Below are 23,301 nucleotides of genomic sequence, written 5' to 3'. Positions count from 1 at the left end.
ACCTTTATTCTCCCTGTAAAATATCAATGGGTAATGTTTTTTGCAAGTCAAGATTTGTGAAATAGCACTTTGGTTTTTTTTGTGTACCACCTTCTTTTAAATAAGGATTGCAGAGGATTTATATAGTCCAATTCTGCTTCTAGTTGTGAGAGTTAATTTTCTCTGCACCTTTGAATAATTCCATTGATAATGCCATAACACAAATGGTCATTTCTGCCAGTGGAGGTTAAGGCTGGGGAAACATTAGTCAAGAATGTTTTATTTTTAGCATTCCTGCCTCAGGCACAGGAGTGGTCTAAATTTTTTTACTTGTTTTCTCCGGGCTTTATTCTGAGACTGTGATACATCACTTCAACTCAGAATTGCCATATCCAACCATGGTTTCACTGGAACTATAGCACGAAGAATAAAGATGCATCCTATTTTCTGCAGTATGCAATAGTATTTGATGATGTTAATTCATGTTTATTTAAAAATCAGGGTTATTAGGAAACGAATTTTGTAACAATCACTTTCGTTTGGCACGTGGAGCAGTCAGATACACCAAATAAATGACATATAGAACATCTGTACTCTTCAGCTCCTGTTTCAGCTAACATTTCAGAAAAAAAAAATAAAGAAATAGCCTACTTTGTTAAACACTCGTTTGGATTTCTTTCTGTGTATGATAGAATTCCCACAACTGCTACATAAAAAACCAATTGAAACCAGCCCTGTCATGTATACTTGTACTATATGTGAACAGTACTAAATACATTAAAGTGAATTGATTTCCAATGAAAGTGTTTTAACCTCCTTTTAGGTCAAGAAATGGCAATATTCCAAGCTAACTGTATCCTGAGAATTAATCCTGTGAGATGGGTATGTACCGTATACTTCATTTGGTCTGTAAAATTTATAAAAAATACTCTTTCTCAGAACTGTACTTAAAGCTTTCTATTATAAATTTTAGGTGTGGTTCCTCTAACTTGTATCCAAAGTCATATTCAGAGTTAATTTCTCTCAAATCAACTAGAGGATTTGCAATTCACATTCTCTTTCTTTGTTAAGAATATAACAACAGAATGAGCAGCAAAACATGACAGGGTATGCTCATACATATAAAACTTGGGTACACCACTGAAGCAATTTGCAAGTAAAAATGTGCACTCTTTGTGCATTTCACAAGAGTGGAGTACTTACAAAAATGACATTCTGACTCTAGTCAATCAAGGGGTTTTTGTGCTGAAATTCTATTTCTAGATGCGTTGCATTCAAGATTCAGTACATTGACAAGTAACAGCACAAAAAGCATGGCTTACACTGTTGACCCCATAAACAGCTGGTGGTGCAAGACGAGAAATATTAATTCTTACAGTAGTTTGTCAAGTGACTCTAACCATGCTAGTATCAGAATGCTTCATTCCACAGGTCAATAAAATATTGTTACTATACCTCCTAGCTCCTTGTCAGTATGTTTATTATTAATCATAAAAAATGTTGTATTTCCTTCAGAAAATAGCCATTTGTTCTTCATACTTAAACCATTTATTCCTAGAAATTAATATCCCCCATCAGTAATTGAGATCAGGTTTGGTATAACACATGGCTCTGTACTAGTGGAATATTTTTTAACTGACTTGATGGTACCATTTCTTTCCTTCTAGGAATGAGATAAGTTAGCAGTGGTAACCTGTTGTCTATGGACATTCAGCTTGCAGAGAATTAGCTCATTGCATAATACACTTCTCACATTTTTAGCTGTAGGTTTTTCCAAAATGTAAATTGAGGGCAAAATATTCAAAAAGCACAAATGACCTTGTTAAAATGTGCAGGAGTTGGCCAGCTAACTTCCAGAGACAGCTTTAAAATTGTCTTCTGAAAAAGGTGCGGGTTTTGTTTCCTAAGGTCTGCTCTTCCCACTGAGGTTATGCCCATAATAACTACAGAAACATAATGAAATATATACTGTACTCCAAGCATGGGCCAAAATTCTTGCTCTGCTGGGTCAGGAGAATGCCAAAAACCTCAGGTGGTAGGGAATGCACTGTATAGCAGATCTATGAATGGTCTGGTTGCAGAGATAAATTTCCTACCATGAAACTCAAGATCAGATCTCAAATTTCACATATGTTAAAGCACAAACTGAAACATCAACAACACCAACATATCAAAAGAAATGTAAACACCAGTTTTAAATACATGGAGCACAATAAAATCACAGTCATTTAACCCTTTTATTACTCAATACCGCATGTAAAATTTGCACAGATCCTTCTTCTAGTGAATTACAGCTAGAATTTGGCTTAATCTTTGCCTCTAAGTTTCTGCACCTGTTTATGAAACCCATGTTGACACCAGTGGAATTTTTTTGGTCCATTTCCTTTCCCTCTGAAAGACATCTGATGTTTTCCTGCTTCACCAGCAACCACAGTTGCTAATATGCAGTTACAATCATCATATTTTCTTAATACATAACACAAATTGCTTATTCTTGATGTTCACTTTTGGGTTTTTTTTGTGTGGAGATATCCAGTCAGTGTCCAAATTGTGTATCTGCATGTTTATCTCAAAAAATAGATCTAACTATTATCTAATAATCTAATTCTTTATTTCTAACAAAATGTTTTCAAGAATTACCTCTGTTAGGGAAATAGACTGTTGACCTTGCAATCCACATTAAAAGCTCTCACCAGTAAGAAAGAGAAAGAATGAGATTTCATATGTCTTCTCTCTCTTGAATTTTCTTTGCAAAACATGTGTGCTCTGAATTGAGGATGAGCTGCTTTCAACGAAATACCAATAATGGGTGAAGACACTTATTACTGAAAGAAAATGAGAACACAGCCTGTTACTTCATAAAAAATGTCCCTGCTTCTGATCTGCATCTGTTTGCCTGCTGTTTCCAGGATCCTCTGCTTACACACATGCATACCTACAAAGTAATAAAAATATATGTAAATATATTTGCAAGCCACAAGCTGAAGTTTGTGTTTCTTTCTGAAAGTTACTGCTGTCTGTAAATAAAATCTGGAAGTTCTTAGCCAAAACTCTCTTCACTAATTTCAGATTTTTTTTTCCTTGAATGTCAGTATGGACTATAGTTAATGCATATTTTATTATATGCTTCTAATGATAGCTGCTTTATCATGCCTCTACTAAAATTCCTGAATTTTAGCTCACTGATTAATTTACAAAGCTCTAGTATTAAAAGTTGTCATTATTAATGTACTTGAAATTCTTCCTCAACGTTTACAGTGTTTCACTGCCTATATCGTTTGACATTAATAGTTAATTATAATATTGTCATGACACCTCCAGGTGCTATAAACATGTCTGAAAGCATTTTGGTTACTTTTTTTCCTTTCCTAAACAGTTATATTCAGTTTTCACCAAATTTCAAGTCCAAAAAGGCAACTTATACACATAAAAAGATAACAGAAGAATGAAAAAAATGTAAACCAAATGCAAATCTAAGTGTGGAAGAGGATAAACATACCTCATATAAATGTACTATATGTCTACTGGTTCCTGTATGTGCCACATTGAAAAGAAGATGTAACATACCAATGTGAATCACTAAGTATTGTACAGGGAACTTGGAAAGTAGCTCCATGATTTTCTTTCATAAGAAACATGCTTGAGTCTCAGCTTCTTATGACACTGGGGAGGCAGTACTATGGCAGAGCCAATGGCTCAGCCTGGGGTCTTAGGCTGGTTTTCTACAGAAGAAAACATCCATAGTATTTAATTGTTGGCATCTCTCTGTAGCCTCCCCATCATTCATTTCTTAAATAACTTTCGGGTGGGGCTGACACATATAGTGGTGATTTTTTCAAATACTGCAGGTGTGACAGACCTGTCAATAGGGATAAAAATGTACATACATTGGTGAAAGCTTTGCCATGCACTTGTACTAGGGGCAAAAAATAGAACATGCCTTGTTTTATTTAGTGGGGGCAGGGGGATACTGACAGACAGAAAGAAAAGTAAGCTAGTATATACATATTAATTTTGGATCTGATAGAAAGCAGCAGGATACAGTAATTGTTAAGACTATATCAGACTGTGTTTTAATGAAAATATTCCAAAATCGCCGTTATGGAGCTGGCATTTTTCTCCCTTCGCTGAGATGTATTCTGAGAGTCATTCTGATCTTACCTACTACATAGTACACTAACTGCTAAACCTGAATAAACTGATATGAGTGTGAAGTGACTCCTAGTGAAATTTCAATGAACAGCAATCGAGCACAAATAGTTAAAGAATAGTCAGTAATGGAATACAAAATATAAAACTCCAGAGAGGATCTCAGCTTAAGCCAACAAAAAGTAAGATGAAATATGATTTTGCAGGTACCCTGGCTTTTAAAAAAGTAAATAAATTTTCATCCTACTATAATAATAACATTGAAGCCTCCTAGAATAATAGTGGGCTTGCTCCTTTTTATCTAAGCAGATCAACCTTTTGTTGTGTACAAGTTAAAGTATGTATTGTTTTCTCTACTTTCAGGCACAGTTGACCTGAAAAAAAAATTATCTCAGTTAAATACATGTATATATATATATATCAATATATACACTTAAAAATATATATGAACTCTCATCTCCCAGAGATTGGATCACTTTTATTTTTTTCTGGTGCCTATGGTTTCCAGGTGGTGGCTGAGATAATTCTTCACTCTTGGGTTATAGGAGATCTGTAAATAACATTCACTGGGAGTAAGGATGAAAAACTTTTTTACATGGATTGATGGAATCCTTTTTCAAGTTTTCATTTTTTACAATAGCAGAAACTATATGTAATACCACCAGAAGGTAGTAAGAAAACAAAACGTACACTTCTTTCCTATATATGTTGCTGTCTTTTATTATAGTTCATTGAGAAATGGCCCATCTAAAACACCTAGTGCATGACAGGTGATAAAGTGAGGAATATTACATCATATCATTGAGGTAGGGCGTGAAGAAATGAGGCCTCCGTCTTTATTAGTTACACATTGCAGCAAAATTATTACAATTTCTTACCTCAAAACTGTTACGGCCAGATTTAGAATAGCATTTCAACCATTTGTTTTCTAGCAATGACTTTCACATCTAAACATAGATACTGTTCATCCCAATAAGGCTTCAGAAAAGGAAGTATTCAGTATACAAACAATCTCTTTTTCTTTCTTCTACTAGTGATTCCAGCTTATGTTTCTATGTTCCTGCATAAATATTAAACAACTCCACTGAGATCCTCATATTCAATTCATAGCTGGAATTACCTCCCTCAAAAAAAGATAAAAATAAGTTTACAATTATGATTCTGTTTTCTTCTGATCAAATAGAATAGTATTTTTTTAGCTGAATAACTTTTCAGAATAAACTGCATCCAAGCATTTGGGAGGGAGGGATGTAACTGTAAACGTTACATTAAAGTTGTGCCTGGAAATTGTTAGAAATCAATCTAGAACCAGTAAGTATCGTATATTTATAATATAAGTACATTTACGTCTTTGAAAAGTGACAACTTGATGATGCTTCCTTCCTCTAAGGTTATTTGAAACCACATGAAACTTCCTTATTTCAGGACATAAACATTTTCATACCATATATCATATATTGTCATTGGTGATATTCTGTTAAACAGTACTGGATTATAGAACCTGGATAGTCATTGTATTTATTCCATGTTTAAAACCTGCCTTCAACTTTTATTTCTTTTAAACTTGTACATGACTCATGAAATGTTCTTGATTAAAAAAAATTATTCTATGCCTTGAGGCATAAAATCTTTTAGATTTTTTTCAGTTGGTCAGAGTCCAAAATTTGTAAAATAAATTCACATGTTTCTTAGAAAAAAATAACTGCATCTTTTAATTATTTTTTGCATGTTTATGTGTGTTGTCTTTTTTCATTGAAAAAGGATTACATTTATTCTTCAGCTATATATATTCTGTAAGTTAACTAAGTTCTAAAAACTTTGCAATGAGGAAAAAGGTAAAAGCAGGCAAAAATAAAACTCAGATATAATTTGAAGAGATGAGACCTATAACAATCATCTAGTCCAGCTGTCTGACCACTTCAGGCTGACCAAAATTGAAAGAATGCTATTAAGAGCATTATCCAAATGCTTTTTAAACACTGACAGGCTTGGGGCATCAATGCTCTGTAGCTGTGCCTGGGATTGCCCCAAGCCATGTTTAGGACCTTGCACTTCACATTGTAAAACTGCATGAGGCTGGCACTGGTCCACCTTTCAACCATGTCAAGGTTCCTCTGGAAAGGATCCCTTGAGGATATCAACCAAACATAACTTGATGTCATCAAGAAGCTTGCTGAGGGTGCGCTCAATCCCACTGTCCATGTAGTTGACAAATAGGTTGAACAGAATTGGTCCCAACACCAAACCCTGAGGAACAACACCCATCACCCGTCTCCAGTTTGAGCCATTGACTGCAACTCTCTCTGTGAGGCCATCCAGACAGTTCTTTATCTGTTGGGTGGTACATACATCAAATTAATGTCTCTCTTTGCATAATAGCCTGATTTTTTTCAAAGAAAAATGTTCTTTGCCTAAAGAAGGAGTGGTGGTACATATAAGACTATCAGAGTCTCTGAAAAGCAATTGAAAAGTGAATTGAGGCTTTCCTTTCCTGGAAAGGAAGGAAAGATAGAAAGCCTTGTGTCTGTTGGAGGGATGCTCAACACAATTTCTGCTCCCCTGTGGTACAATGACAACTGTGACCTTCCCAGAGAGCTCACAGACAGTCCAGGCAGAGCACAATCCTTGGTAACTCACAATTTCACCTTTAAGTAATTTCACTAAGTAATTAAATCACTTAATTTGCATACATTTCCAGAGACAGAAAAACCACCTTCTGACACCAGTGAATAAATAACACCAGAGGGCTGGAGTAAGAACCCCGTCATCCATATAGGGAGTACCCAGTGATTCTGAAACGTTAGCTAGTGCTTTGATGCAGCACTGGGACTGTTCTGCTCTTCCAAATTACCATTTCCTCCCATGTCTAAGCTCCCTAAACTGTTGCAAAGTGGGAAGGGGAAACCATTTGTCATACTCTTGTCATACTTGTTATTCTCAGGGTGGAATCCAGAAACTGTGGCATAGAATTTTTTTTTTTTTTTAATTTTCATACTTCTTTTTTAAGATTTTGGTAGAAAAATCATGACCCAGTTATTAGAACAATTTGACATTTCTTATATTTTCTATTCTGGATCACAACTGAGATACATGAGCCTGATCTATACACAAAGAATACCTTCCAATATGGTGTAAATGATCCCCCACATTGTCCTCATATGTACTTCCACAACAAAACAGGTGTCCTTATACAAATTACAGAGTTGACATCTATCTGAATTATCTTTCATACTGTTCTCCACCTATACAAGTATTAAGGAAAAGGAATTTGAAAGAGGATTTGCTGTTTGTTTTCAGTGTTCTGAAGTTCCAGTTAACAAGGAACAGCAGGCCACGTATGCGGTGTATCAGGTTACCTGGCAAAAACTACTTCATCTAAGAAGCCAAACAGTAGCTGAGAACTTCCTTTGGTAACTTCCTTCAGACCAATACCATGCTTTGAAAAAGGAACTACTGCCATGTCTCCAGTGGACATCTTCCTACCCTAAAATTCTGCCTTCTGATGCCACACTGCAGTAATACAGAGCAAGCAGTTTACACATACAGGCAGAGCACGTAAATGGCTCTGGCAAGTTTCATGTTTGTGTCCCAGGGTGACATCTTTCTTGCTTAGCTTGAGTTGGTGACTTCCTTCCTCCAGGTATTGGGGATCTGCTAAACCTTCATACTCTTCAGTGCTCATACACTTAGTTCAAAAGTGCTTGCCTTCACAGGGAGATAATGTTATTAAAAGCCATCTGAATGCAGAAGTCCAGTTAAGCCTTCTCCTTTTTCCCTGTAATTATATGTAATATGAACTATTTCTTCATTTTTCCGGTGGCTTGTCTGGGTACAAATTTGTTCCTATAAGGCCTCACTGACTGGGATTCTCAGCTTCCCACAAATACAACCATGTTCCATACAGGGCAGGCAGTGCTTCCGTTAAGAAGTTCCACACAGACAGGAGTATGAAATTTTTCTATACTGAAATGTATGGCTAAAATGTGAAAGAGGAAACTCAAACTAAGACAGACCAAACAGATGCTGTTATGGAAGACTTTATGCAGATCAGTGATATCTAAACGTAACTGTTGTGGTTTAAGCCCAGCTGGTAAATCAGAACCATGCAACTGTTCCCTCACTTCTCCCCTTTTTACCCCCAGCTCCTGAAGGAATGGGGAGGCGAATCGAAGGGATGTCAATCCCATGGGCTGACAAGAACAGTCCATTGACTAAGGTATAATACAAAACTACTACTGCTACCACCAATAGTAATAATGATAAGGGAATATAACAAGGGGAGAGAATATAAAACTAAAAGGGGAAAGGGGGTAAAAAAAAGCACAAATGATGCACAATTGCTCACAATCCGCTGATCGATACGCAGCCTGATATAGTTTATATCCTGGGAATGATATGTCATGGTATGCAATACCCCTTTGGCTAGTTTGGGTCAGGTGTCCTGTCTCTGCTTCCTCCTGGCTTCCCATGCCCCTTCCTCACTGCCAAAGCATGAGACTGAAAAGTCCTTAATCAGAGTAAACACTACTTAGCAACAACTAAAAACATTGTTGTGTTTTCAGCATGGTTCTCAGACTGAAGTAAAAAACACAGCACTGCACCAGCTACTAAGAAGGAGAAAAATAACTGCTACTGCTGAACCCAGGATAGTAACTCTTATGAGATTTTTCCAGACTCAGCCTGCTGCCCGGGTTTAAATGGATGATCATGGTTCAATGTGCCAAGTGCATAGGTGTCATTGTGTTAGATCCCTGTTGCTACTTGCACGTGTATAGTAAGCTGCTTCAAAGCCAAGACCCTTTATTTACCTTCTGATGGATACAGCCTCTTTGTTACATACAAATCTTTGTAGTAGGCAGAGAATTAGATGGAAGAGAAACCAAAATGTAGACATGACTAACAACATAAACCTTTTTAAAACTCATAGTTTCTTAATTTCTTTCTTACGTTTAGATGTAGAGATAACACTGTTTAAGTCCTGGTCAAGTACTCGACAGAAATAATTGGACATTTCAAAGAATGAGTTGCACCTATGCGTAACTGTGCCTGGAATGTAGAGGCAAGAGAATTGTCACACCAAAATAAATATTAAAAAATCAAGGTCAAAAGGAAATCCACTGCATGACAAAGCTAATATAATTTTCTATTTTAATACAACTGTGTGGAATAAGTTATTTTTACTCAATAATTATTCTTGCAGGCTCACATTTGGTACAAATTTTCACTCACCATTCTCTTCAAAGCACCCTGCAATGAGTCACACTGGACATCAAAAGCCTTTTCTTTGAAACTAGCTGTAATAATACACATGGCTAACACTTAGGAAGCCAAATGTGGAATTTTACAGATTAGGTTTTGTTTTGTTTTTTGCATGAGCTGACAGCCTGGTAGATGGACTTATTTTAATAACAGTGAAAAAAAAAAATCATATATACTTTTGACAGCTACAATGGTCTTAACAATAACACATTGAAAACCTCCACTGTCAATGACCAAATTGTTTCAAAATGAGTGAGTTGTGATTGCCTTTTTCAGTATTCATGAGCTGGAAGGAGAGGAAATTCCAGGGAACAGTTGCTCATATTTCCATTCCAGTGGTTCACTTTCCCTACTGAGGGACATAAACTGTAAGAGAAAAATAAATTCTGGGGGATATCTGGAGTATTATGGATTAGTTACCTTAGCCTAGTTACCCATAGAGACATGAGCTTTCACAAAACCTACAGAACCTAGAGAAAGGTTCCCTTTTTCTGCTGAAACCTGTGGGTTTTCTTCTTTGGGTAAGCAGACAGCAACACTAAGAGAATCAGAATATGAAGGGTTAGTAGAAAATGATAGAGCTAACAAAAGGTATGAGTGGTACAAAAAGCATTTTTGGCTTGTTAGAATCTGTTGCAGACAAGAATAGAAATACAGGTAGCAATAGCAAAAGACAGAAAAAACACAGACTAGCAGAAGACTTCATAAAAGTGGACAAAACATATACACATAGAGAATATATATATTTAATGGCCTTAATGGAGTGGTGATAGCTCTGTGTATAAAAACCTAGAAAACCATGCATCTTCACAGAAGCAGTGTGGAGGGTTGACCCCAGCTGGACGCTAGGTGCACACCAAAGCCACTCTATCATTCTCCTTCTCCTCAGCTGCAGAGGGGAGAGGAAATCTATAACAAAAGGCTCATGAGTTAAGGACAGGGTGAGATCACTCACCAATTACCATCATGGGCAAAACAGACTCAGCTTGAGGAAATTAATTTAATTTATTGCCAACCAGATCAGAGTAGGATAATAAGAAACAAAAATCCTAAATGTTAAAACACCTTCCCCCCACCCTTCCCTTCTTCCTGGGCTCAATTTCACTGCCAAATTCCCTACCTGCTCCCCCTGTGTGGCGCAGCAAGACAGGGAATGGGGTTTGCAATCAGTTCATCATGTGTTGTCTCTGCTGCTCCTTCTTCCTCACACGCTTCTGCTGCCCCAGCATGAGGTCTCTCCCACAGGAGACAGTCTTCCATCAACTTCTACTTGAGTCTTTCCCATGGTCTTCAGTTCCGCATGAGCTGCTCCAGTCTGGGTCTTTCCCAAAGGGTGCAGTCCTTCAGGAGTAGACTTCTCCAGCATGGTTCCCCCATATGGTCACAAGTCCTGCCACCAAATCTGCTCCAGCTTGGGCTCCTCTATCCATTGGTTCACAGGTCCTGCCAGAAGCCTGCTGGAGCTCTCCATGGGCTTCAGCATGAGGTCCTCCATGGGCTGCAGGTGAATATCTGCTCCACCATGGATCTTCATGAGCTGTAGGGGCACAGCCTCCCTCTCCACAGGCTGCAGGAATCTCAGCTCCGGCATCTGGAGCACCTCCTCCCCTCTTTCTGCACTGATGCTGGTGTCTGCAGAGCTGCTTCTCTCACATATACTCTCTTCCTTCTCTCTGGCTGCTGTTGTGCAGCAGGTTTTTTAATTCTTCTTACATGTGTTTTCCCACAGGTGCTACCACCATCACTGCTGTGCTCGGTCTTGGCTAGTAGTGGGTTCATCTTGCACCTGGCATTGACTATATTGCAAATTGGGGAGGCTTCTAAGAGTATTTCACAGAAGCCACTCCTGTAGAGCCCTTGCTACCAAAACCTTGTCCAATACACATAGCAACAGTATTGGGGTTTTAAAAGATGAGATACTATGAGAGCAGAGCACAAGAGATAAATATAATTAGGAAGCTAAATACCAAATCCACTGTTAATTCTTGTCCCTGTACTCTGCTCTTTTGAAATCCCATTTGGAATACTACATACAGTTCTGGTGTCTCCCAATATAAGAAGGACATGGAGATGTTGGAGCAAGTCCAAAGAAGGATGAGGAGGATGGTTAGGGGACTGGGGCACCTCCCATATGAAGACAGGCTGAGAAAGTTGGGGCTGTTCAGTCTGGAGAAGAGAAGGATGCGTGGAGACCTCATAGCAGCTTTCCAGTACCTGAAGGGGGCCTACAAGGATGCTTGCTGGACAGGGACTCTTCATTAGGGACTGTAGTGATAGGACAAAGGGTAAAGGGTTCAAACTTAAATAGGTGAAGTTCAGGTTAGATATAAGGAAGACGTTTTTTATTGTAATCGTGGTGAGGCACTGGTACAGATTGCTCAAAGAAGTGGTAAATGCTCCATCCCTGGCAGTGTTCAAGGCCATGCTGGACAGAGCCTTGGGTGACATGATTTAGTGTGAGGTGTCCCAGGCCATGGCAGGGGGGTTGGAACTAGATGATCTTAAGGTCCTTTCCAACCCAAAACATTCCGTGATTAAGTTTTAACTGGAAGATCAAGGTAAGAGCAGAGTGGGCAATATGAGTAAAAAAGAAGGAACAGGTTTCCAGTTTTGTGTTTTATTACACAAGCAAACTGATAATGATATATTTATGCACCAGGATCCTGATAACCACAAACTGCAGCCTGCAGTAGCTTTGTTCCTCAGCTATACAATATTTGTGTCCTAACTTTTCTAGCAATTATTAATTTATCTCTGTCAACTAGAAAGAAATTATGATAGAATGAATAACGTTTATCTTACCCAAATCTGGAGGTAAATTCTGAAAAGAGAGAAGATGCACTGGAATTCCCAGATAATTGATTATCATAATTGGAAATCTTATTATCCACAACACATACAAATAACCTGGTACTTGTACTGAACTCCAAAATATGTATCAGTGTACTTCAAACATTTGTTACACGTGAAGAATTCACAAGGAGACACCTAAGCAAGATGATTATGATGTATCCTGCCTTCTCAATAGGTCTAAAAATGAAAGCTTCTTTGAGGGGCTTAGTTACCTTCCCAGGGAAATGCCTGGGGAATTTTAATAGCCATTAAGAGTCCCAGCTGCAATGCAAAACTTGTTCTAATGTATTGGCCTCTTCCCATCACAGCAGAATTGGCTGTTACTGTTATTCATGGATTATGTCTATTTTTCCCCTTCTTTACAAAATTTAAGTCTGTGATGTTCTCATCAAGGAAAATGATGATAGACTTACAGAGGTTTGTGATTAAATTTGCTCAGCAGCAATCTGTAAATAACCTGCAGCATACTGTTTCCATTTTTTTGTTTCATTCTGTAACTTGTGGTGAGTGTTGACTTCCAAGTGCTGTTCAGCAGAAAGGAAATGCACACAGCTGACTGATTGTTCCGCATACTCCGCAATGAATGATGATGAGCAGAAAGTCATCACAGAAAACCTAAGAAAAGAAACCAATTTCAAACCAGTGCATCATCCCTACATTTTCACCTGACTACTGCAAATAGCTTTTGTGCTGTCTGTGCCTTGTCCTTGTCATAGGTCAACAAGGACAACTGCCTTGTATTTAAGAGAAAGCTGATTGTTGAACTCGGTGATCTCTGCAGAGTGAGGAGGCACACTAAAATGACTGTCCATTCATGTGTGATTGGAGTCAATAATGCTAGAGTCTTGTGTTGTCTTCATCTATCATTTTCTTGTCCATAAAGGACTTTGAGGGAACAGAGCAAGCAGGGCTTCTTCTGAACTGCCTGCTGCACCAGTCAGACCTCACTATTGACAGAGGACTCAAAAGCTGTACTTCTAGGCTGCAGAACAACCTTGACAACAGTGGAATAATCTAGGGACACTCCAGACAAAAGAAATTCTGTAAAGATCTCCATCCAGGCTTTTCCAGACCACATGGTATGTTTATTTTCTTAGATGTCATCATTCTTCCCAGGACTGAAAAACTGCTTCTGCCTGGTGGAACCTGGAAGGAGGATATTTCTCACTAGCCTCTGGCAGTTTTTTTGATCTTTGTGTATTTGTATTCATGGAATTTTTTATAGTTGCCTAACTTCCCAAAGAATCATCGAACTGAAGCACCTCTCTTCATTTCTCTAACTAGTGACATTTGACCTGATATACAGTTTACTCCAGCCTCCACTTTTGAATGGATTTTCTCACAAGTGGCAATCTCTAACAGGGCCCCTTTGAGAAGTAACCCCACTGCATGTTACCTTGTACCATAATGAGGGCAATTTGAAAAGGCATTCAATCAAAAGAAAGAATGTTTTCTGCAAGAGGCTTGTGTCCTGGGTTTTCACTTGTCCTTATGGGTGGCTGAAGCTATTGAAATACCTCTATATCTTGTAATTGTGTCAATTTTGTGTTTTGCAGTGGCAGAAGTTGCAACTCTATAAGGGTATTCCTAGCAGCCACTGGGAATTCTGAATGTCCAAGGGAAGCTGAATTGTCCCTCAGGAAAATGGGAGCATTCCTGCTTCCTCAGACAGGCCTTTTCAGAAGATTTACTTGGTGTTTGAGACATGAACATACAGGAAGGGATGGATAAGGAATAAAAACAGGGAAGACGTTGGTGTGCTATTCATGCTAGTCTGTTTTTCAAATTACGGGAGGCTGTGATTTGCACTAAATATCGGAGATTAGAATTGTTCCTCCACTGTAGAAACACCTTGGCTGCATATTTGCTAAGCAATAGTCCTTTGACATTCATGCTGTAGGGCCTCATATTTTTATGTGATCTCAGTCTTTCCTCCTCTATTTTTCTAATTTAAAGCTCACAAAATGGCTGGACTGATAGCTTTTGAAACTGGCTATACATAGAAAAGTTGCAGCATGAGTGGCTCCAGTACCTCGCTTCAGCATGAGTATCAACACTGCTTTTGAGAGAAGATACTTGCTGCTGAACCGCAGTCTTGCCGCAGAGAAACTATAGCCTAACACAGCAACAGACTGCTCCTTCTCCAAGAAGTGAATGTACAACGTTTTTGCAGGAGTTGTCTAAAAGAGTACCAGGTTTTATGAGCAATTTTGTAATGTTACTGTGAGGGTGGTGAGGCACTGGAATGGGTTGCTCATAGAAATGGTAAATGCTCCACCCCTGGCGGTGTTCAAAGCCAGCTTGGGCAGAGCCTTGGGTGACACGATTTAGGGGGGTTGGAACTAGATGATCGTAAGGTCCTTTCCAACCCAAACCATTCTATTATTCTGTGTTACTATTCAGCTACAGTAAACCTCACAGAGTTCAACAACATATGATCTATTATTTTGTTTCAAGATGCAAAATGACAGTGAGTAGAAGCATTTTATTCATTTAGCAGCTTTGTATCAAAGTCATAAAGAAAAAGCAAAGACAGGTTCATTTTATTTAATTAGTTAGACAGTTGCCAGAGTAAAAAGAAAACAAAACAAAAAAAACCAAATAAACAAACCAGTTTTAAACAGGCATTCATACTGCAAAATATCTGAATAACTCAGTGAAGATTGCATAAGGGACCATACCTTTGTGTTTTACTGTTTATTTCTACCTACTTGGTCTCCCATCCATAAAAAAAAAAAGAAGTCAGGGTAGAGAATAGTTGGAGAGAAACATCCCACCTGTAGCTGCTGAGCCCCCTTCTTGCATTTGTCTGTAGAACTGTGTCCTGGTTTAAAACCAAACTGCACAGCTCATCAACTCATTCCCTCCCAACCCCCCCCCCCCCCCCTTGCTCCCCCAACTCCCAGAGAGTTAGGAAGGAGAATCCAAAGAATGTAGCCCCCACGGGTTGAGATAAGAACGGTTTAATAGCTAAGGTATAACACAAATCACTACTGCCACTACTACTACAAATAATAATGACAAAGCAAGTAACAAGTTCTCTTATACAACACCTCACCAGCCACTGACCCATAACTCACCCCACCCTGCCCGACCAAGCATCAACCAATACCTCCTCCATCCCCAAAGAGCTCCAGTCCTCCCGGGTTTCTCCCGGTTACCTCCTGGGTATGACGTGCTATGGTATGGAATACCTCTTTGGCTAGCCTGGGTCAGGTGTCCTGTCTCTCCTTCCTCCCGGCCTCCCCTCCTCCTCTGGCAGAGCATGAGCTCAGAAAAGGCCTTGGACAAACCAAACATTTGATCAGTAACTCAAAACATACTTGCTATGAGCAACCGTTCTCAGCCCAAAAGTCAAAACACAGCACTGCACCAGCTACCAAGAAGGAGAAAAATGACTGCTACTGCTCAAAACAGGACAAACTGTAACACATTTTTTAGTAATTTTTAAACTGAATGAGGGCCTCTGGAGCTCCACATTCCCATCACTATCTATTTCAGATGAGAAAATTTGATGGAAAGTGTGATAGATTTCCTTCAGGAAGTAGACTAGAAACATGCAGAACTGGATATATACCAAATTAACGTTGCACTTCCAAGTTTTCTCTGTGATTGGGGATGCTAGAATGATTTTTTTATCTTTCTCATGTTTTTGGCACAAAATTAAATTGTGATGGCATTGATGTAAAGTAAGAAATTAAACCCTAGCATGTATTCTTTGTATCCAGCTAATCCTAATTCTCTGTGGAGAATAACAAAGGATTTACAAGCCAAATTTTCGTTTCTTAGCAAACATGGTAACATTGGGGAGAAAATAAACTTAAAAAAAAAAAAGTTCATTACACAATAGTTCTGAAGATGTGCAGCTAAAACTGAGTATGTTCTAAAATCTTCTAAAGGATATTTAAAAAAAAAAGAATTAATAAAATTTAGTTTGAGGCATGAAAAACAAATGAGTTGCTCAGGCATCTAGGCAGTTCAGCATGGAATTTCAGAAACAAAAGTAATTAGTAATTTCATTGCCATATTACATTCCATATAGTTAACTGGATACTCTCTACTTCTTTCATTTATGCAAATGAACACATTTTGCCTATTACTCCTTAATGAATAGAATCATTTAAATTGGAAAAGACCTTTTAGATCACCAGCTCCAACCATCAACCCAAGACTGCCACGTCCACCACTAAACCATGTTCCTAGGTGCCGTATCTACACATCCTTTAAATACCTCCAGGGATAGTGACTAAATCATTCCTTGGGCATCCTGTTCTAATATTCGACCACCGTTTCAGTGCAGAAATTTTTCCCAATATCTAGTCTAAACCTCCCCTGGAGTAAACTGAAGCCATTTCCTCTTCTTCTATCACTTGCTATTTGGGAGAAGAGACTGACACCCACCTTGCCCCATCCTCTTTTCTGGTAATTGTGGAGAGCGATAAGGTTCCCCCTGAGCTTCCTTTTCTCCGAACTAAACCCTCCAGTTCCCTCAGGTGCTCCTCATCAGACTTACACTCCAGACCCTTCACCAGCTTTGTTGCCCTTCTTTGGACATGCTCCAGCACCTCAGTGTTTTTCTCTTGCCATGAGGGCTTGCAGTGAGGGGCCCAGAACTGAACACAGGAGGTAGGTACACAGCATGACAGTGACAAAGAAAGCTGCCCACCCTACACAAACACTGCAAAAAAATGAAACTTATCTAGAGATACAACACTCGCTTTTGTCTAACACTAAGGAAGCTGACACAGGAATAAAGTTTCAATCCAACAGGTTTCTATTGTCAGCAGCATCATTGTATGGGTTACAATGAGGCAAAGAAGAGTCCATGAAGCACTGAATTCACATCTCTTTTACAAACTTTGATGCAGAGCAGAAGCAACATAATTCTCCATTATGTTCTTTCAGCCCAAATGAAGAAGGGAGAGAAGGCTAGTGAGAGATAAGCTAACAAATGACTTTGACAGAGCCAGGCTCTTCTCAGAGGTACACAGTGAAAAGATAAAAGGGCATGGACAGAAGCTGCACCAACAGGAATTCTGATTAGATACAAGAAAAAAAATTGCTGAAGATGATGAAACATCAGAACGGGTTATTTGAAGCAGCTGTGGAATATCTTTGGAGATACGCTAAATTACGCTATACCACTGGAGTAACTTGAACTACCCTTGAAGTTGTTTTTACTTTGAACAGGATATCAGATCAGATGACCTCATACAGAGTATACACCATAATTTTGTGACTGCAAAGTTTATGCAGTCTTGGTTATCTTGATAACATGAATGTAACTGGTAGAGCCAAGGAATTAGCATCCCACCAAAACTACCCTTCTGTTTCCAGCATTTCAGAAAAGTCACAGATGTTTATTAGAGAAGTTCAGGGAACCAGGCAGTCAGAGAGGTATTTTCTGTAGTCTGAGGATCACCATAGATAGATCAATTGACAGAATAATGCTTCTTGAGAAACTCATATGCAAGCCAAATCATTCCTGACCCTCCCTATGCTTTAGGTACAAAAGAACAGCTACCCTCAGGAAAAGTTAGGGGAATAGAGAAAACAAAGCTACACAGATCTAAAGGTATATACCAAAGGCCAAGGGTAGAAATGGAGTTCCCATAATGCCTGAGCTCTCATCCATCACTATCTGTCCCTCTTTATGAGGATCTCTGTAAGGAGGCCAGAAAGCTCAGTACCGAAGGATTTGAGTCAATAGTAGTTTAAATCATGCCAAGGAGATGTTGAAATACTGTCAGAAATTACCTATTGTGTTGCTTCTGTTTCAGAGGCACCCACGGGAAGCAGCATGTTAATGTCCATAAAAGTTTCTGTAAGGAGATCTATCGGACTAGTTCAGATTACAAAATGTCACACATCTCTGAACAGAAGGCTTCTATTTTAGGAAAAAAATGTTCATAATGGGCAGTCCTTACAGGAACTATAATCCGTCAAGAGCAATGAGGTGACAATTGTCTACTGCAAAGAATGTTCTGCCCATGAACACAGGATGGTCTAATTAGGTAAACGGATAAACACAAACACCCATGTAAAGAAATACATGACACTTGGAAGACCAGCATTCTCTGAAATAGCTCTCTTCATTTCTTTACCTTTGATGTTTTTTGAGGGGACAATTCTACTGTCATTTGCCTCATAATATTTTAATAGCCATGGTAACCACAGCAGATACCACATATCCCAGAATTTGTTGGTTTTGTCACCCAGGGAAACGTCCACATGAGTAATCGTAGAATAGTTAAGGCTGGAAAGGACCTTAAGATCATCTAGTTCCTACCCCCTGCCATGGGCAGGGACACCTCACACTAAACCATGCCACCCAAGGCTTTGTCCAGCATGGCCTTGAACGCTGCCAGGGATGGAGCATTCACAGCTTCCCTGGGCAACCCATTCTAGTGCCTCACCACCCTAACAGTAAAGAATTTTTTCCTTATATCCACTCTAAACTTTCCCTGTTTAAGTTTTAACCTGTTACCTCTTGTTCTGTCACTACAGTCCATAACAAATAGTCCATCCCCAGCATCTTATAGGCCCCCTTCAGATACTGGAAGGCTGCTATGAGGTCTCCACGCAGCCTTCTCTTCTCCAGGTTGAACAGCCCCAGCTTTCTCAGCCTATCTTCATATGGGAAGTGCTCCAGGGCCCTGATCATCCTCGTGGCCCTCCTCTGGAATTATTCCAACAGTTTCATGTCCTTTTTATGTTGAGGACTCCAGAACTGTACACAATAGTCATCATGAATTTGGTCTCAGAGCCTGAAGTACTATTCAAATAAAATAATTTATCAGTTATTTCCATTGGATGAAGGGTTTTTTTACAAACTTCTACCTGTTTTGTAATCAGCCATCTCTTATTTCCAAATGCTTTACATGGTTCTAGTGAATATTTATATGTATGTACAGCATAGATGTAGATGTTATATATTACTATAAGGTATCTGGAGCCCAGGGGTTAAATGGGCATACGGAGAAGAAATATGCAGAAACTGCTTTCACTCAGTGATCAAGACCAGTGCTAGAATTTTGTCTCCCTGTCCCCCTCTCTCCCTGTGCACAGCTGTGTGAAAGCAGTCCTATAGATTCTGATGTGATGACTTGATTCTGCAATGGTATTTCCAGGGAGTAGCACAGTTTCCATTGCCCTACTCACCTTGGGATTTGCAAGGAGTCTTCATATAATACTTGTTAGTTGGTAAGAGAAGGAGGTCTGCAAGTGTCAAAAAGTAGGGTTTTTTTCCTAGCTTGTCTCATGACCAGGTTTCATGCTCCCACTAGAACCACTTCCCCTAGTAAGTAATAAAGCAGTAAAAGGTGATCTATCTTCACATTTATCCAATATATATGTTTATCTCCTTAGGAGTGTTTGTTACTCTTCAAGCTAGCTTCCTGAAGCACTTACCAGAAAGCATAGATTCCTGCTAAGACTGAGAGTATTCTCATACACTGAATGTATCAGTCTTGGGAACATTTAAACTACACATACTCTTTTACATTCTGTTGTTAAAGTTTGTGTCCATAATTATATTCTGTGTATTGAATTAAACATGGTCACATGAACTACTCACCTTTCTCTGAAATCTTCCTATCCTTTTGACAGCATTAGCTGTAACAGCTTCTGGCAAAGTTTATTCATTCTCTTCTTATCAAAGATGGCAATAGGAGTAAAGACTGTCAGAAGGGATTATTTGGCTTGGTTTTCTCAATGAAGGAATAACATTCTGAGCATCCCTTTCCTTCTGCCTTCTCCCCTTTTGTTGAAGATTTTCCTTCAACAGTAAATAGAAAATATGCTAATAAAATACCAGAAATATAAAAAAGCTGTTACCGTATTTGATATTTTGTAGCAAAAAGAAATAAAGCCTGCAATGGAAAGCAAATGTTTTACTACTTCTTTCCTTTTTTCAACTTATTTTTGTGAACTGTTATATCCACAGTCCTACAGCAGAAATATTTAGAGCCTGGTGACAGCAAAGCTAAGACCAGATGACCTAATACTGCTTCTCCATCTGTACATCCTGCAAACAGTAAAGAAACAAGATGGAGTGAAAAGTAGAGTTCTGGGAAAGGCATCTACAGCTCCCGTACTGCCACACATGAAAAGGGAGGCATTATCCGCAGCAGTCTGTACAGGATTCTAGTTATATTTTCAGTTTGGATGTGCCACTGCAGCTTACCATAGCAGACACAACATTTAGATGTATCTGCCAGGATACAGCAGGCTAATGGCTGTTACATGCCTAATATGTTCTCCTCATCCACCCTGAATATTTGCTGTCTTTCTGTCTTTTGTAATAGCATATGGTGAAGATGGCCCACTGCCTTACATTCTGTTAGTGGCTTAAAACTCACCAAACAGTATGTGTGTGCAAGAAGGTATTTTTCCTCAAAACATTGCGAAGGACTCCAAACTAGAAACCCAAATGCAGTGTTTGGCTTTATGACAGCTTGGTTTTTAAAAATCAGATAACTTCATCTATGTGAACCTAATTCTTAGAGGCAATAAAACATTTCTTACTCTAGGACAGTTAATTGAATTAATATTGAAAACGTAGCCCCTGGGGTTTTTTGTCTATCTTGCACTCAGAAAGAAGCCAGACTGTGGGTAAACTGCCCCAAAACTCTGTCTAAATCATTACGTTATTTTAGGAGTGAATCATGAACATCTCACAAGGTAAGCACAAAATCCTTCACTCACAATGGTCATATTTGAAATGCATTAAGGAATCATTAGAACAGCTCAAAGTTACCTTGCACTTGAAAAAAAGAAGTCAATATATTGGCTGTATTTCTATCTTCTTTCTATATCCCCCCAAGCAGAGCTGAGTAGTTCCCAGTCCTGTGAAAAGACTTTGTCTTCTTTCCTGAGAAGACAAGAGATAAACGGATTTTTTAGGAGGAACACGATTTTGCTTTCTTCACTCTCTTCCTTTTAGAATAGCTGGCCACAAGGCAACTATTTACAGAAGGGCTCTCATCTCACAGTTGGAGGCAGAGTGCCTATTTTCTGCACTGCAGTGCTGAGTTGTGGTACTGCCTAAACCTCTTTGTTCATTCTCAGCTGAAGCAGCATTGCAGTCACAGGTAGAGAAGTCCAAGTATTTCCTTCCAAGATATGCATTAAAAAATTAAAAATACATTTAAGCAGTCAGTAACATTTTTAATAGCTCCTGTTGACTTCAGAAAGAAACCACTCCCCATATTACTTGTCACATTACGCATCTACATCATGAACTAATGAGCACTGGTTGATTGTGTGATTGTGTCTTGTAGTGTGGATCTCCCTTCCTCAGCATTTCTCTACCAGAAATTTGAACAAAATGGATGTAAATTTCAATGGCTAAAATCTGATTGCACCTGTCTGTTTATAATTTCATATGTATTAAAACAATTCCCTGACAATCCAAAAGGTTAGATCTACCTGTGGTAGCCATTGCAGCTCCATGTCAAAAGCAATATAATTTGCTGTCCCCCTTGACAGCTGTAATTTTTAATTGTGACCTCAATTAGCCAGCCCTAGAAATAAACAGATTTTCTGTATTTTCACTATCCTGTATTCTTATATTGTGTACATAAAACCCAGTTTTCTCCTGGCTTGCTTCATAGCTAAATTTTATTATATTTGCCTAAAATTATCTTTATTCAGCTGCTAGATCTAAGAATATTTACATTCCACTACCATCAGTCTAGCAGCTTTCTAAGGAAAGCTAAGGTTAGAAAAAAATAACAGCCCACTAAATGGAGTCAAAAGGACTTTTCACATCCAAATTCTTCTCTTCTTCCCTTCATTTCCCAGGTCAACACAGAAATAAGATAGTAGAAGGAATTAAAGCTCTTCTTATTGTCCCTTACTTAACAGCATAATTCTCTCCAGCTGAGCCCAGTCACATTTCCTAGGGCAAAGAAACTCCATTAATTATTTTGCTTAGGGTTTCAGCATTAACCCTTCAAACGTGAATCTATTAGATTTTCCACCTCTGTATTTGTAACTTGGTTTAATTTACTGCATACTGCAAGCATTCACAGCATAGAAAATACCAAAATGCACCCTGTGTAGCCACATAAGTAATAAAAAAAAATACCATAATGAAACATTATGAGATATAGGGCAGTTTTGCTGGAAACCACTTCTGTTGATACTCAAATAAGGAGCTAAAGGAACACAGATTAGGCTTAAATATCACCCAATGATTAATAATATGACTGCAGGATAACAAGTTGTAGTTTCATGATGTTCAAATTAAAAGAAAAAATTTACTAACTGCTGTGATGTTGGGATTGTGCATTCTAACAGGTGTGATGATAAAATATTATTCATATAAGATATCCTCACAAGGCCACTGTAAAGCATTTGATAACGGCTATTACTATATGGAAGGTGGAAAAAAAATGAGGGTACAGAATAAGATTTGAAATTTTGGAAGCAATACTATATATTGAAGGGCATTAGTTTGATAGAGATAACTTAGCTGTGTGATGTCTCTGAGAAGCAGTGTTATTACATCAGTTGAACACCCACATCTCTAGCTGAAATGAAAAATCATTTCAACATTTTTGTCAATTATTTTCTCATGGCCAACCTGACAGAACATTCCCGTGTTCAAGGTTTTGCACGTTATACCTTATTCTCTGTCACTATCCCCTGAAAAAGAACACCACGTAGTTCACTCTTGATCTATCAATCCTTGACATAACAATTTTTACATGATCTGTATTAGTTTATGTCCCCTCACGCCACAAGTGGTTGTGATCTCTCTTCAGAAATTGGCCCCATAGTCTTCTAAGTCACCATTCAACTCTTTAACCAGCATGATTTAACTGAGCTGCATTTTCAAACTAAAATCCTGATTTGACTGAAAAAGCTCTGTGCTTCAAAGATGCAGAGAGGCCCACACAGTTCCCAGTATGGATCAAGATCTGTGTCCTGTTTTGAGCAGTAGCAGTCATTTTTCTCCTTCTTGGTAGCTGGTGCAGTGCTGTGTTTTGACTTTTGGGCTGAGAACGGTTGCTCATAGCAAGTATGTTTTGAGTTACTGATCAAATGTTTGGTTTG

The 23,301-nt window shown here is 38.6% G+C and overlaps 1 protein-coding gene across 1 annotated transcript in view; it reads right to left on the bottom strand.

The window, feature by feature from the left end:
• Positions 1–6,231: 6,231 nt before the first annotated feature.
• LOC115947421 (uncharacterized) overlaps positions 6,232–23,301 on the bottom strand; it is a 146,116-nt gene continuing 129,046 nt past the window's right edge. Inside the window, exon 11 of the mRNA XM_034073091.1 lies at positions 6,232–6,459. Coding sequence (XP_033928982.1) covers positions 6,232–6,459 — 228 coding nt within the window. The remainder of the gene's footprint in view (positions 6,460–23,301) is intronic.

The sequence above is a fragment of the Melopsittacus undulatus genome, chromosome Z (genome assembly GCF_012275295.1).
Source record: "Melopsittacus undulatus isolate bMelUnd1 chromosome Z, bMelUnd1.mat.Z, whole genome shotgun sequence".
NCBI classification, from domain to species: Eukaryota; Metazoa; Chordata; class Aves; order Psittaciformes; family Psittaculidae; genus Melopsittacus; species Melopsittacus undulatus.
The sequence above is the reverse complement of the archived record's forward strand: the minus strand, read 5'-3'. Positions and strand labels throughout refer to the sequence as shown.